The sequence below is a fragment of the Gavia stellata genome, chromosome 9 (genome assembly GCF_030936135.1).
Source record: "Gavia stellata isolate bGavSte3 chromosome 9, bGavSte3.hap2, whole genome shotgun sequence".
Taxonomy (NCBI): domain Eukaryota; kingdom Metazoa; phylum Chordata; class Aves; order Gaviiformes; family Gaviidae; genus Gavia; species Gavia stellata.
In genome coordinates this window covers 16736362-16746919 of record NC_082602.1, presented here as the reverse complement: position 1 = coordinate 16746919, position 10558 = coordinate 16736362, and the positions used below count along the sequence as shown (strand labels likewise).

At 43.8% G+C, this 10558-nt stretch overlaps 1 protein-coding gene across 2 annotated transcripts; it reads right to left on the bottom strand.

The window, feature by feature from the left end:
- Positions 1-552: 552 nt before the first annotated feature.
- Positions 553-9916, bottom strand: DUSP13B (dual specificity phosphatase 13B). Of its 2 annotated transcripts, XM_009817932.2 has the most exons (3): positions 9726-9916; positions 8799-9019; positions 553-973 (listed from the first exon to the last, which is right to left on the bottom strand). In XM_009817932.2, exons 1-3 carry the CDS (start codon positions 9914-9916, stop codon positions 759-761), a joined length of 627 nt encoding a protein of 208 aa, XP_009816234.1. In that variant the 3' UTR covers positions 553-758. The 2 variants fall into 2 exon arrangements, 1 of the variants encoding a protein (XP_009816234.1); XR_009484094.1 differs by lacking the exon at positions 9726-9916 and having other exon boundaries at positions 937-973; positions 8746-8841.
- Between the last annotated feature and the right edge of the window lie 642 nt (positions 9917-10558).

Here is a 10558-nt window from a genome sequence, read left to right as displayed (position 1 = left end):
GCCCTGAGTGTGCCCCTTGCCTTACGTGTGCGAGGGAACACCTTCCTTCCCTCTGACCAGCAGTGCGGCTGTTGATAGCCGTGCCCCAGGGTGCGGTGTCTGGCTGGGACCTCCACTATCGGCTCATGCAGATTTAATGGTCATTTCAAGTTCCGAGTATTTGCCATAGATTTGAAGCTGAAAGGACTTGTGAGGGTCCCAGCAAGAGCCTCTGTGGCTTGTAATAAAGAGAGCCCAAGGTCTGAGTTGGATCCCAACTAGTGTCACCATGTCAGACTAAAGGAGCATGTCAGCTTGCAAAACCTGAAGTCTCGCCCTATGCCAGCTGAATGTGAAATGTTAAAGATTTGCTTAAAAACCTCATGGTTTCTTTTTCTTTTTACTAGTTTAGCCGTTTTCCCCCTTGCCACATAAATGCAGTTATAAGCAAGTAAAAAGTCTTCTTTCAAGTTGACTGTGTTGCCTTTTAATTCTGCATGAAAATCCAACTGCTCCCTATGCCCTGCCCAACAGGTAGTTAAACAAACAGGTCCAGGTGGGCAAAACTGCCAGTTTGAATCCTTCTTTATTTCATTTTCTTTCCATTAGTGGGCTTACCCAAAATATACATACTGAACTCCTACCAAGTTGCTTGTGCTCAGCCATTTCCCAAGGCGTTTCTCAGTGCAGCTACAGGGCAGTCCTGACAGCATCCTTGCACTGTCTTCAGTAAGGGCAGCATCTCTTGGTCTGGTGCCAGGAGACGTGCCCCCTTGGCACTAGCAGACCTCTGCTCCTCTGCCGTTCCCTCTTCCTAACTGGAGGTCCAACTCCCAAAGCTGCTTGAGGAAGCCGGAGTTGGGGCAGATCCCTCTGTGTGAGCGTACAGTCTGAATTGCGTCAGCAAGGGACATATCTTCACAGATCATTAAGAAAGCAAGGACGAGAGTTGCAGATCGGCTGATTCCCATTGCACAGTGAACTAGTACTTTGCCTAGAAAAAAAAGGAGAGAGAAATGCAATTATGCCAGGAGGCCAAATGGTGCGGTTTATTGTGCTGGAGCAGAGATGGAAGTGGTGCTGATACTGGGGCTGAGCAAGCAGGTGTGCTCGGCTCTGCAGAGCAGACCTGGTGCAGTGCTGGTTGGGGAGCAATGGGGTTTTTAATGGCTGGGGACAGAAAATTCATAATTGTATTGCAGGCTCCATGATTTGCGCTTCTTTGGGCTTAGCTGTCAGCCTGATGGCATGCCCTTAGCTCTCCTGCCCAGCTTGTTGTCCATGGTGTCCCTGCTTGCTCACACATGATTTTGGGAGTGATGTACTCGCTGGCAAAGCTTCAATTCTTCATACTTGAAGGCTATGCTATGGGAAGAAGCCTTGGTGGGTTGCTTACTACCAGAGGGCTTGGAAACTTGAGACTTCAAATGTGCAAGGCTCAGGCGTGCTCACTGTTATTACAAGAAGGCTCCTGGTTTTCCACAAGCCCCTTTTTCTTCTTTGCTTAGGGCAGTAACGCTTTCTGAAGGTGCTGACTGCTGCTCAGACCTTGTTGGAAGTGTGTTGGAAAATGGGTGTTACCAGTAAGAACAGGAGCCTGTTTGTACGTGCTATTTGCACTAGCTTACTTATGTTTTTTTATTTCTATAGCCTACCCTGTACATCTATAGTCACTGTTCTTCCCTAATGCCTTCGTCTTCCCTCTGTGTTGGGTGATCATTAGAAAAATGGTTTATGAAATGTTTTGAGTTCCCCAGAGATTTCAATGTGAGGTATGCATCTTCAAGAGTTCATGAAGAACAACTTTGTGAGTCCTCCCATGTCGCGGTAAGCGAGCCTCAGGAAAGACCTTCCAGGGATCCAGGAGTGTAGCTCCTCCTCCCCTCTGTTCTGCTTTCAGTTCCCCCGCTGTGATCACTAATGGAAGCAGCCAGAGAAAGGCAATTCTGTATCATGACTGCTTCCCAGGTTTTTAACGTGTGTCTTTGCCCCATGCTGGAAGGAGATAAACACTTTCTTTTTTTTAAATGGTCTTATGTGAAATTAAAGGAAACTTTGTCAGAAGGGTTGCTTTCAGATGGAAAAATTCAAGTTTGTAGTCCTTTCCCTCTGGATGTGCGCAAGAGCTCATTCTGGACTCTGAAAACGTACATCTTGTAAATATTATAAAATGCTTCAACTTTCACAAAAATGGTATGATTTGATGAGAAAATTTTAATTGGAAAAAAATGTTCTGTTGTTCTACTCAATTATAGCCATGCCTGAAATTTTTCAAACTCTCTTGTCCTTTGCTGTAGTCAGATCTAGTTTTTCACAGAGACCATGGCTCAGCAATTGGGCATTACTGAAGTAACCAGTGGTTAGAATTGAATTTGAACTTCTGACCACCTAATGGACCGCTCTATCTCCCATTAAGGCAGCTAAAAAGATGTTGTATTTTTAGCATGAAAATTTCGGAACACTTCTTCACTGGAAATATTCATAAGTTTGAAATGAAATATTTTCTGCGGTTTTTTTAATTTTAATTTTTTTAGACTGTCACATTTGTGGTCTCCTGTTTACTAGTTGTATAGTTCTACAAAAATGCAATTTAACAACAATACCATTTATATCTAGAAAAAGATGAAAATCAGTAAAAACAATCCCATGTTGCTTTTTTTTCCTTTGGAGATGGAATAAAGTACCTCAGATGCTGCTTCTCTGTAAAATGTGAGGAGGGGTAGAAAGAATGGACAGCTTTTCCTAGTTCCTTGTTTTGTTTGTGCTTACAGCATCTTAATTTCTCTATTACCAGGGAACGAGACAAAAATATCCTTGTTGGATGATGAGCCTACATCCAGCCAAAAACCTCAGACTGATTGCCTCCATCTCCCCGGGTGTTAATTCTGGGTACTTTGTGCACAGCTTTTCATCTTAAATCCCATTTTGTTTGTGACAGAGTATTTATTTAGCAACCGTTCCAGTTCTGACTAATGATGATGGCATAGCCACATGCTCGGAGAGCGCGAGCATGTGTTGTAAAAACCTGCTCTGGCCAGCAGGTTGAGAGAAGTGTTGAATTCCACAATGTGTGTGACACAGCCACCTTTCGTTATCCCGGCATGAGAAATCTGAGCTCAGCCCTAAGGATAGACGTGTCTTCAGCAGAAATAAAGGGACAAATATAGTCTCCAAGGAAGCGGTGAAAACAGCTCTAGTGACAGCAGACTTGGACTCTGCATCGAAACCTTTGGGGGAAGGAAGAGGTTTTTCCAACGTAATGTCAATTTTGCAGAATTAGAAGGTCAAGTGATTACTATTTGTGTTTTCCCATTCAGATACAGCTTCACGGAATTTATTGAGATACTGATGCCATTATTCAAGTTAAATTACATCTGTCTGTCAATTCCATTAACTCCATGGGGATTCTTGGAAGTGAAGTCCTACTTTTTATGGGAATATGGAAAAATGCTTTGCACCCCTGCTAAAAGATAATGCTAATTTGAATTTTCACTAGACATTTTTTTCAACGTACTGCACTACCATTAGCCTTCACACCAACCTTGTGGGATATGTACGCTGTATTATCCTCCCCAGAGGAGGCACTTCAGACCCAGATAACCCAGGTCTGATATTTTCAGAGGAACATAAAGGAGTCAGGAGCACAATTTCTCTTCAAGAAATACTGCAAATAGGGCTAAGTCCAAAAGGCCTCTGGAAAATCCATGCTTCAGTAGTTTGCAGTAGGCCTAACTGCAGTGTAGTGGCAGGGACTGGGGAAATCCTACTCACCCTAATGCATACCCCAGATAACAGAAGCCAAGGAACAACATGCTCTGAAAAATTTTCTTGGAACCAGGACACCTTTTTTGGGGGGATTTTTTTTTTTTTGGTCTGAAAAATTCTAAGCTGCTAGCCCTCTACAACTAAAAGAAAAAGAATTTCTATTTATGGTTTGAACTGCACCAGGAGGGGGAAAAAACAAACAAAAAACAGCCAAAAAGAGATGGCTTTGATGTTGGTTTTGATTTTTTGAATCACTAAATACTTTGAAATTCAGTCTAAATTTGGCCAAAAATTGGATGGGGGACAGGAGACTTGCTGTTCTGAACCGAATTTCTGTAAAATTGTTCTTGGGTCCACTTTTTTTCCACCCATATGGAGCCTTCTGCTTTGGAAAATGCTCAGTCCCACCTGCAGTCTGGAACTGAAGACCGAGCAGAGCACCAGTATGGATGCTGCCGTTAAACATTGCCTGATGTGTTTTTGTTGGGGGCACAGAAAGCAGAATAAATTCCAGACTCCCGCGTGTACAGGCTGGCTCTCTAGCATTTTATACCTAACTCTGTGTCTGAGAGGAGGAGGTGGCGAGTAAGAACACACTGAATTTTCTTCCCTGCTTCTCTGGCTTATCTGCACTTCAAGAGTCCTCCTAGATCAGTAACTAGCTTTAGAAGGTGTCTCAGCAAAAAACTGGACAAGCCCCAACTATTGACTTTGGATCTAATCTGCATGGCTCTCTAATAATCTTGTTGCCATGAGGATGCAGGTATATTATCTCTTTTACATGTGCAATATCTATTCCACATTGTTAGCCTTTGTTTCACCATGCACAGAGGTTATGATAAATGCTGGTACAGTGACAATAAAATGACTGTTTGTTGCAGATAAATCAGTCATGTGAAATCATTTAATTAACGTAAAATTGCTCTAATGAAAGCAGATTTGAATTTACTATGTGATTATTTGTAGCAAACAAATTGAATGTTAAACTTGAGTCAGGAAACAATTGTGTTGCTATTTGGTTCTGTTTACAGGCTTGGACCCTTGTCTCTTAGCAGTAGCTGTAAATGGGTTAAAGTGACACTCTGAACCCACCTTGATATACTGCATTTAAACAGTACCTGAAGCATGTCTGCACCATGTGGGCTGACTGCAGTGGTCTTGATAACAGCGCGTTGCAGCAGCCGAGATGCACCGTCCCAGCACCAAGGCTCAGATTTCCAGCTGGCTGCTGGACCGCAGCCTTCACCGAGGCAGTCGTGGTGCATGCCCCTGTCACGGGGTGGGCAAGGGGGCTATAACCAGATCTTCTCTACTACAGAATCCATGCCCCAAGCTGACATCCTCCAAATCTGCCTTCCCCGCTCCCATTTGTTTTAACATACAGTGCAAAGAGAAGTTGGACTGATCCCACATTAGAGGGCCGTGTTGCAACCTTCTCTCTGAGCGTGTAACAGGATCCCTTAGGAATAATGGGATTAACTGAGGAGAAGTGGTGGCACTTAGCTTCTGGCATTATTAAATCTTGCAATCCTTATTTGAAATGTTGCACCGCACAACTCAAGCTACTTTTTGCAGAGGCAGACAATAACTGTCATCTGGCTGGGATTTGTGCAGAACAATAACACTTGGTTTTTAACAACGGATTATGGATATTACCAGCTCATGCCTGCTGTAACTCTACTGACATCAAAGGGTTTGCACTAGGGATAAAGTTTGCACATTCAACTTTGTTGGCCAAAATCAAGTTGGGAAATTCAATGTTGTTGAACAAATTAGTAATTAAAACACATAATATCTTATTGTCCTTCTGCTACTCATCATTAACTGAGCTAAATGTCCTGAACTAGCCCTTGCTTTCTTGCAGGATGGATTCAGTTTGGCTTAAGACCAGGCTCCAGACTGTCACCCGGAGTGAATGCCCCAGCTGCCCTCGCTCCATTGAATCCAGCAGAATTATGCTGCTCACCAGGAGCAGAGCTCAGCTGGGCTAGTGGACCCCAGGGGCTCTTCCCATTCCACCATGGTTTTCTCATCTCCTGTTACGTTTTAGCCACTGTCCTGTAGCCAGGTGCAGAATCAATTGTCTATTTCTTGGCTAATCAAGTCTCTATTTTGTCACAGCTGAAAACACTAAAAAGCCTATGGAGAGCTTTAAATGGTGGCATGTCCCTTCTTCCCACGCCTCCTGGAACAGGTAAGGGCTGTCATCTGCTGGAGAGTGGGAGGTGAAACTGATGTACGTAAGGCACCTACAGCAGAATCAAGAGAAAGGACCCTTTTCTCCTAAGTTAAGCTTCTTTCATAACCACCACCAAGAAGGCGGTGGCAGGAGAGGGAGCCTAGCTTTTCATTTGCTCCAGTGAAGTGGAAGAAGGGAAATGCTATTCAGAGGGTTTGCCATTTCAGGAAGTTAATGGGTGATTTTTAACCTGCCTGTTTTAAATGTGTTCAGAGGTCAATAAAAGGAGAAGCTCTCTACTTGGGAATCTTTCACTCTGCACGGTGTTAATTTAATAGTTTTCATGGCATGCTTTCATCTGTGCTCTCAAGTTCTCTTTCCTTCCCTCTTCTGCTAGACTTTACCAAACCCTGCTGATTGACGCTTCGGTTTAGCTGCACTCCAGAAAAATACAAATTTTACAGGTGGCCATGCAAAGGGGCTAGATTGCTATTCAAGGTGTGGCCCCACGAGCTTGAGGGAGAAGGCCAGTACTTCCCTGACACCGTGTTTCTCCTTGCAGAGAAGGGGGCAGATTGTGCATCTGCTTGCTCCTGGCTAAGCCTTCCCAAACAGCTCTGTTACGTGGGCTGTGCTGAAGGAAAGGCAGCCAAGGAAGCAGAGTTCATAAAATAATGCTTATATGGTATGGCTGCAATAGTAGTGCCTGTATTTCTTAATCTGTACGACGAAGATGATGAAGGTAGTCACTCAGGGTGTGATGCAGCCATTGATCACTGTGACAGGAATAGCTCCCAATGAGGAGTATGTGAGTGCACGCTCCCCTGCTTCCTTTCACTCATGCTCTGGCATCTGGATTTGAAGAAACTGCCTTAAAAATAAATTCCTTACATCACCAAAGACGTATTCTGTTCAGCTAAGGTAGAAATCTGGAATAAATCTGACCATGCTGATTTCTGGTGTAAAGCACCGGAATTGTTCTTCAAGCATGATGGGAGTAACAGTTCTTACTTAATTCTAATGAGTATTTGGTTCATAGTTTTAAATATGTTTGTGCCTCATATAGTCTTAACTTTGACTTATCCTCCCAGGTGAAAAAGATAATTCCATTCCATTAAAAAAAAAGTTGAATTTGCTTGTAATAGTAAAGCAGCAGTCTTAAATGACTTCTCAATCAAACAGAAGTACCTTGTTACATCCTGAGTTTAATACGAACAGGCCTCTTGTCACCTGGTATAATTTTTTTGTTCAGCATCACTGCTTATAATAAATGCCATTTTTTCTCTTCTTCTAAATGATGTGAGTAACAATCCCCTCCCTGTCTCATCCCTGCACAGGTCATGGGTATTTAGCTGCTAAATTTCTGTACCTCAGGAAATTATGCTTCCAGAACATCTTGTTTATATATTTTCTAAACTGTTGCACTTTCCTTAAAATGAAGAATGTCAGCAACAGCTGGACTGTATATGATTGCGTTTCACCTTGTCTCCATTCCCAGAACCCTGCTTCCATATGGAGTTCAGTAAAGCAATATCTAAAAGCATGGGAGTAGGGATAAATATGCACTCTAGACATGATGCGTTCATTGTGTTTTCCTTGAGCCCCAACTTGTTCTGCATTCATAACTTTCAGTATTTGGGCATGCATCTTGCAAAGCACTGGTTTTGTTTGCTTTTGTGGCCACCACAATTCCACAATTCATCTGTTGTTTTCTGTCTTTTGTAAATTGATTTGGAACTATTTCTTTTACATGCTTATGAAAAGATTTTGGATCTTACCTTTCTCTGGAACACCACCAATAACGACTTGAATTGCAAATAGCATATGCTGTAATAGAAATAGGTGCAGATCCAAATTCCCCGAATATGTTGGTGGTTTTGAAATCCAAACGCAGCCCTCAATTTCACAAAGGCAAATACTTTCTAGCAGGATGGAACTAGCCCTCCAAACAGCAGTAAATGCTGAGGTATCTAGCATGGAGGTGCACTATTATCAGTTACTGTGTCTCCCTTTCCTAGATTGTATGGTGTAGATTAGCTCTACTAACTGCCTATGATTAAGCTGGGTAGTTAGTATTTTCGGATCCTCATTGATATTAAAGCTCACCATGATGCAAGCAAAACAATTTGCTGAGTGTATAACTGATCTCCTAATAAATCACTTACTTTTGAGTGGGTATCTGTACAGTTTTGTGGCGCAGTGGAGACTTGCTTTTGTGAAGGTTTGTCCTTAATGATCTCCCACTAGCCCCAGGCCTCTGGCATTGTACCTGGCCTGGGTTTAGCAAGTCCAAGGATTTTGCGGGTTATCTTTCTATTTCAAGGGTATACTCCTAGCAACAGCATGGCATTACCTCCTGGCTGGTGGTGTTGCTCAGGTTCTCTTCTGCAGAATTGCTTCCCAGCAAGTTCTTCCCTATCCTGTGTTTGTAGCACTTGCACAGATTGTAGCATTATAGCTGATACTTCTTGCCCAAATATGATGCTTGCCCTTGTCTTTTTACCCCATCCCAGCTTTTATTTTAAACCCTGTCACTAATTTGAAAAGATCAAGGGTGTGTGCCTCCTCCCAGGTCAGTGTGTTCCTATAGGTAATAAGGGATACTTGCTATTTAGTCTTTTGCTAATGAATAGCACTAGGCATAGGGAAAACTCCTTTGAAAGCCTGTTCAGTGCATCCTTCCCTGTTTCAGGGGAACAGGGGAACTCCCCCTCGCTGCGGGAGTTCAGGAGGCAGGTGTGCTGCTCCTTGGTTTGGGTATCTCCATTCTTAACCACATCTGCAGGTGGTTGGTTTATGCCAAATACTATTTGATAACTTACCCTACTTGGCTTCTTTGCAGAAGGTATGCAACATGCACAGCTGATCTAGTTACCTCTTGGGGAATTCAGTGCTGCTTTTATGTATTGAGCAACTGGGTAGAAGTAAATGCTGAGATCAAAGTTTGGGTTGTCCTCTGCTTCTACTCCGTAGTAATCCACGGGCAGATCTTTGTAGAACTTGGGTCCGGTGTTGATGTGAAATCGCCCGGCAGCGGCATTCACAACATGGGAGATGCCCATTCGGCTCAGCTGCTCTTTGTCACGAGCGATGTACCTGGAAGAAGGACAGGGGGGTTATATTTGCCTGCTGCGTGACAATGCAGGGTAGAACGTGCTTCTGATGGCGCAGTTTGTTAAAACTGCATGAAGTTGTAGTGGCTATTTTCTGACAGGTTGATCAGGTACAAGGTGTCCACCAAAATGCTTCAAGGCAGAAATGGCTCATTAAGAAACTGACTTTTATGTTTTCTGCATTTTTTTCCCCCCAAACATCAGTTTAGGTTCTTCTCAACTGACAAAAGATAAAAAGGTGGTGGTGATGATATTTCTGCACAAGCCACAAGTTTTCTGGTTTGCATTCTCACCAAGTCACCTCTGCTGAGCATCCATCAATTCAGGGGACTGATGCCATCTGGCAATGCGAGTAGAACTCAAGGCTGACCCGGTTTTACCTGGCTCTGGCGTGACTGCCTGCAGTACCAATGCCACGGCCCCACCAGGCTGTTGCAGTGTGGGACTCCTGTACTAATGCAGAAGGATAAATCAAGAGGGGGAATATTCTTTTGGGATACTTAGGATGCCTTGTCTCTGTGCTACAGCATCCTAAGCACAGTTCAGCCTTCCTCAACACTTAGACTTACTGTGAGGCACTAAATTAGTGCCCAGCTCTCTTTTTTTAAAAAGAGACTAGATGACTTCAAGGGTTACAGGGTGGGGGCTAAGAATTGTGTTAACACTTTCAGCCCTTCCCTCTCTCTCACAGGTCTCCCACGTAAAGGTTTGGCCAGACTTCATCCACGTGCCCCGGGGGGTGTGTGCGTGTCCAGAGCAGGCGCCGCAGCTCCTCCAGGGACGGTGGTTCGGCACTGCTCGGGCTGCCAGGCGTCCGGCTTGAGGCGCTTCTGATCTTGGGGCGCAGTAAGTCCCCGCTGCACAGGGAGTCCCAGGCCATCCTAAAAGGTGGAGGGCAGACGTTCACCACCAGCCAGAGATGTTTCTGAGGTCGCCCTCTCCTCACCCTCCCTTACCCCCTCACAAAGCTTGCCCACGGTTACAGCAGTAAGCTCTTTGGGGCAGAGATTGTCTTTTTATCATGTGTTTATATACTTAGCACAGCAGAGGCCATGACTGAACTTGGGAATACTGTTGCAATCTGAACAACAGTCCAGTGGCTCCCATAGTCCCATATTGTGGTTTTTGAAGCCTACGCTTCTTAAATCAAGTTTTACATTATTATGGCAGATTGGAAGCTACAGCTTTTTGAAACTAGTAGGCTCAGTGCCTCAGCAGGCTTATTGTAACCTGACTACTCAACCCTTCTTTCTAGGTACGTCAAACAGTCGATTAAAACTTCATGATTATATTTTTAAAGGTTTTTTCATAGTAGTATGAACTTTCCCACTTCCTATTTGGGATTCTAGGCACTATTACTACTGCAGTGAAACAGATCGGTCCTCGATATGCCAGCGCAAGAGTTCTGCTTTCGAATGGAAAGAGGTAATGCTACAGAAAATGTTTTGTGTAAATGTAGCTACTCAGTGGGTATATAAACAGGTTGCTAATTTGGTATGCTGAGCTTTTCCTTTAACCATGT

Coding starts and splice junctions, on each gene's coding strand:
- DUSP13B (XM_009817932.2), bottom strand. CDS start 9,916: ATGGCCTGGGACTCCCTGTGCAGCGGGGACTTACTGCGCCCCAAGATC. Junction 9,020..9,725: donor AACCTTTACGTGGGAGACCT/GTGAGAGAGAGG, acceptor TCCTTCTTCCAG/GTACATCGCTCGTGACAAAG. Junction 974..8,798: donor AGCACTGAATTCCCCAAGAG/GTAACTAGATCA, acceptor TTTTTTTTCTAG/GCAAAGTACTAGTTCACTGT.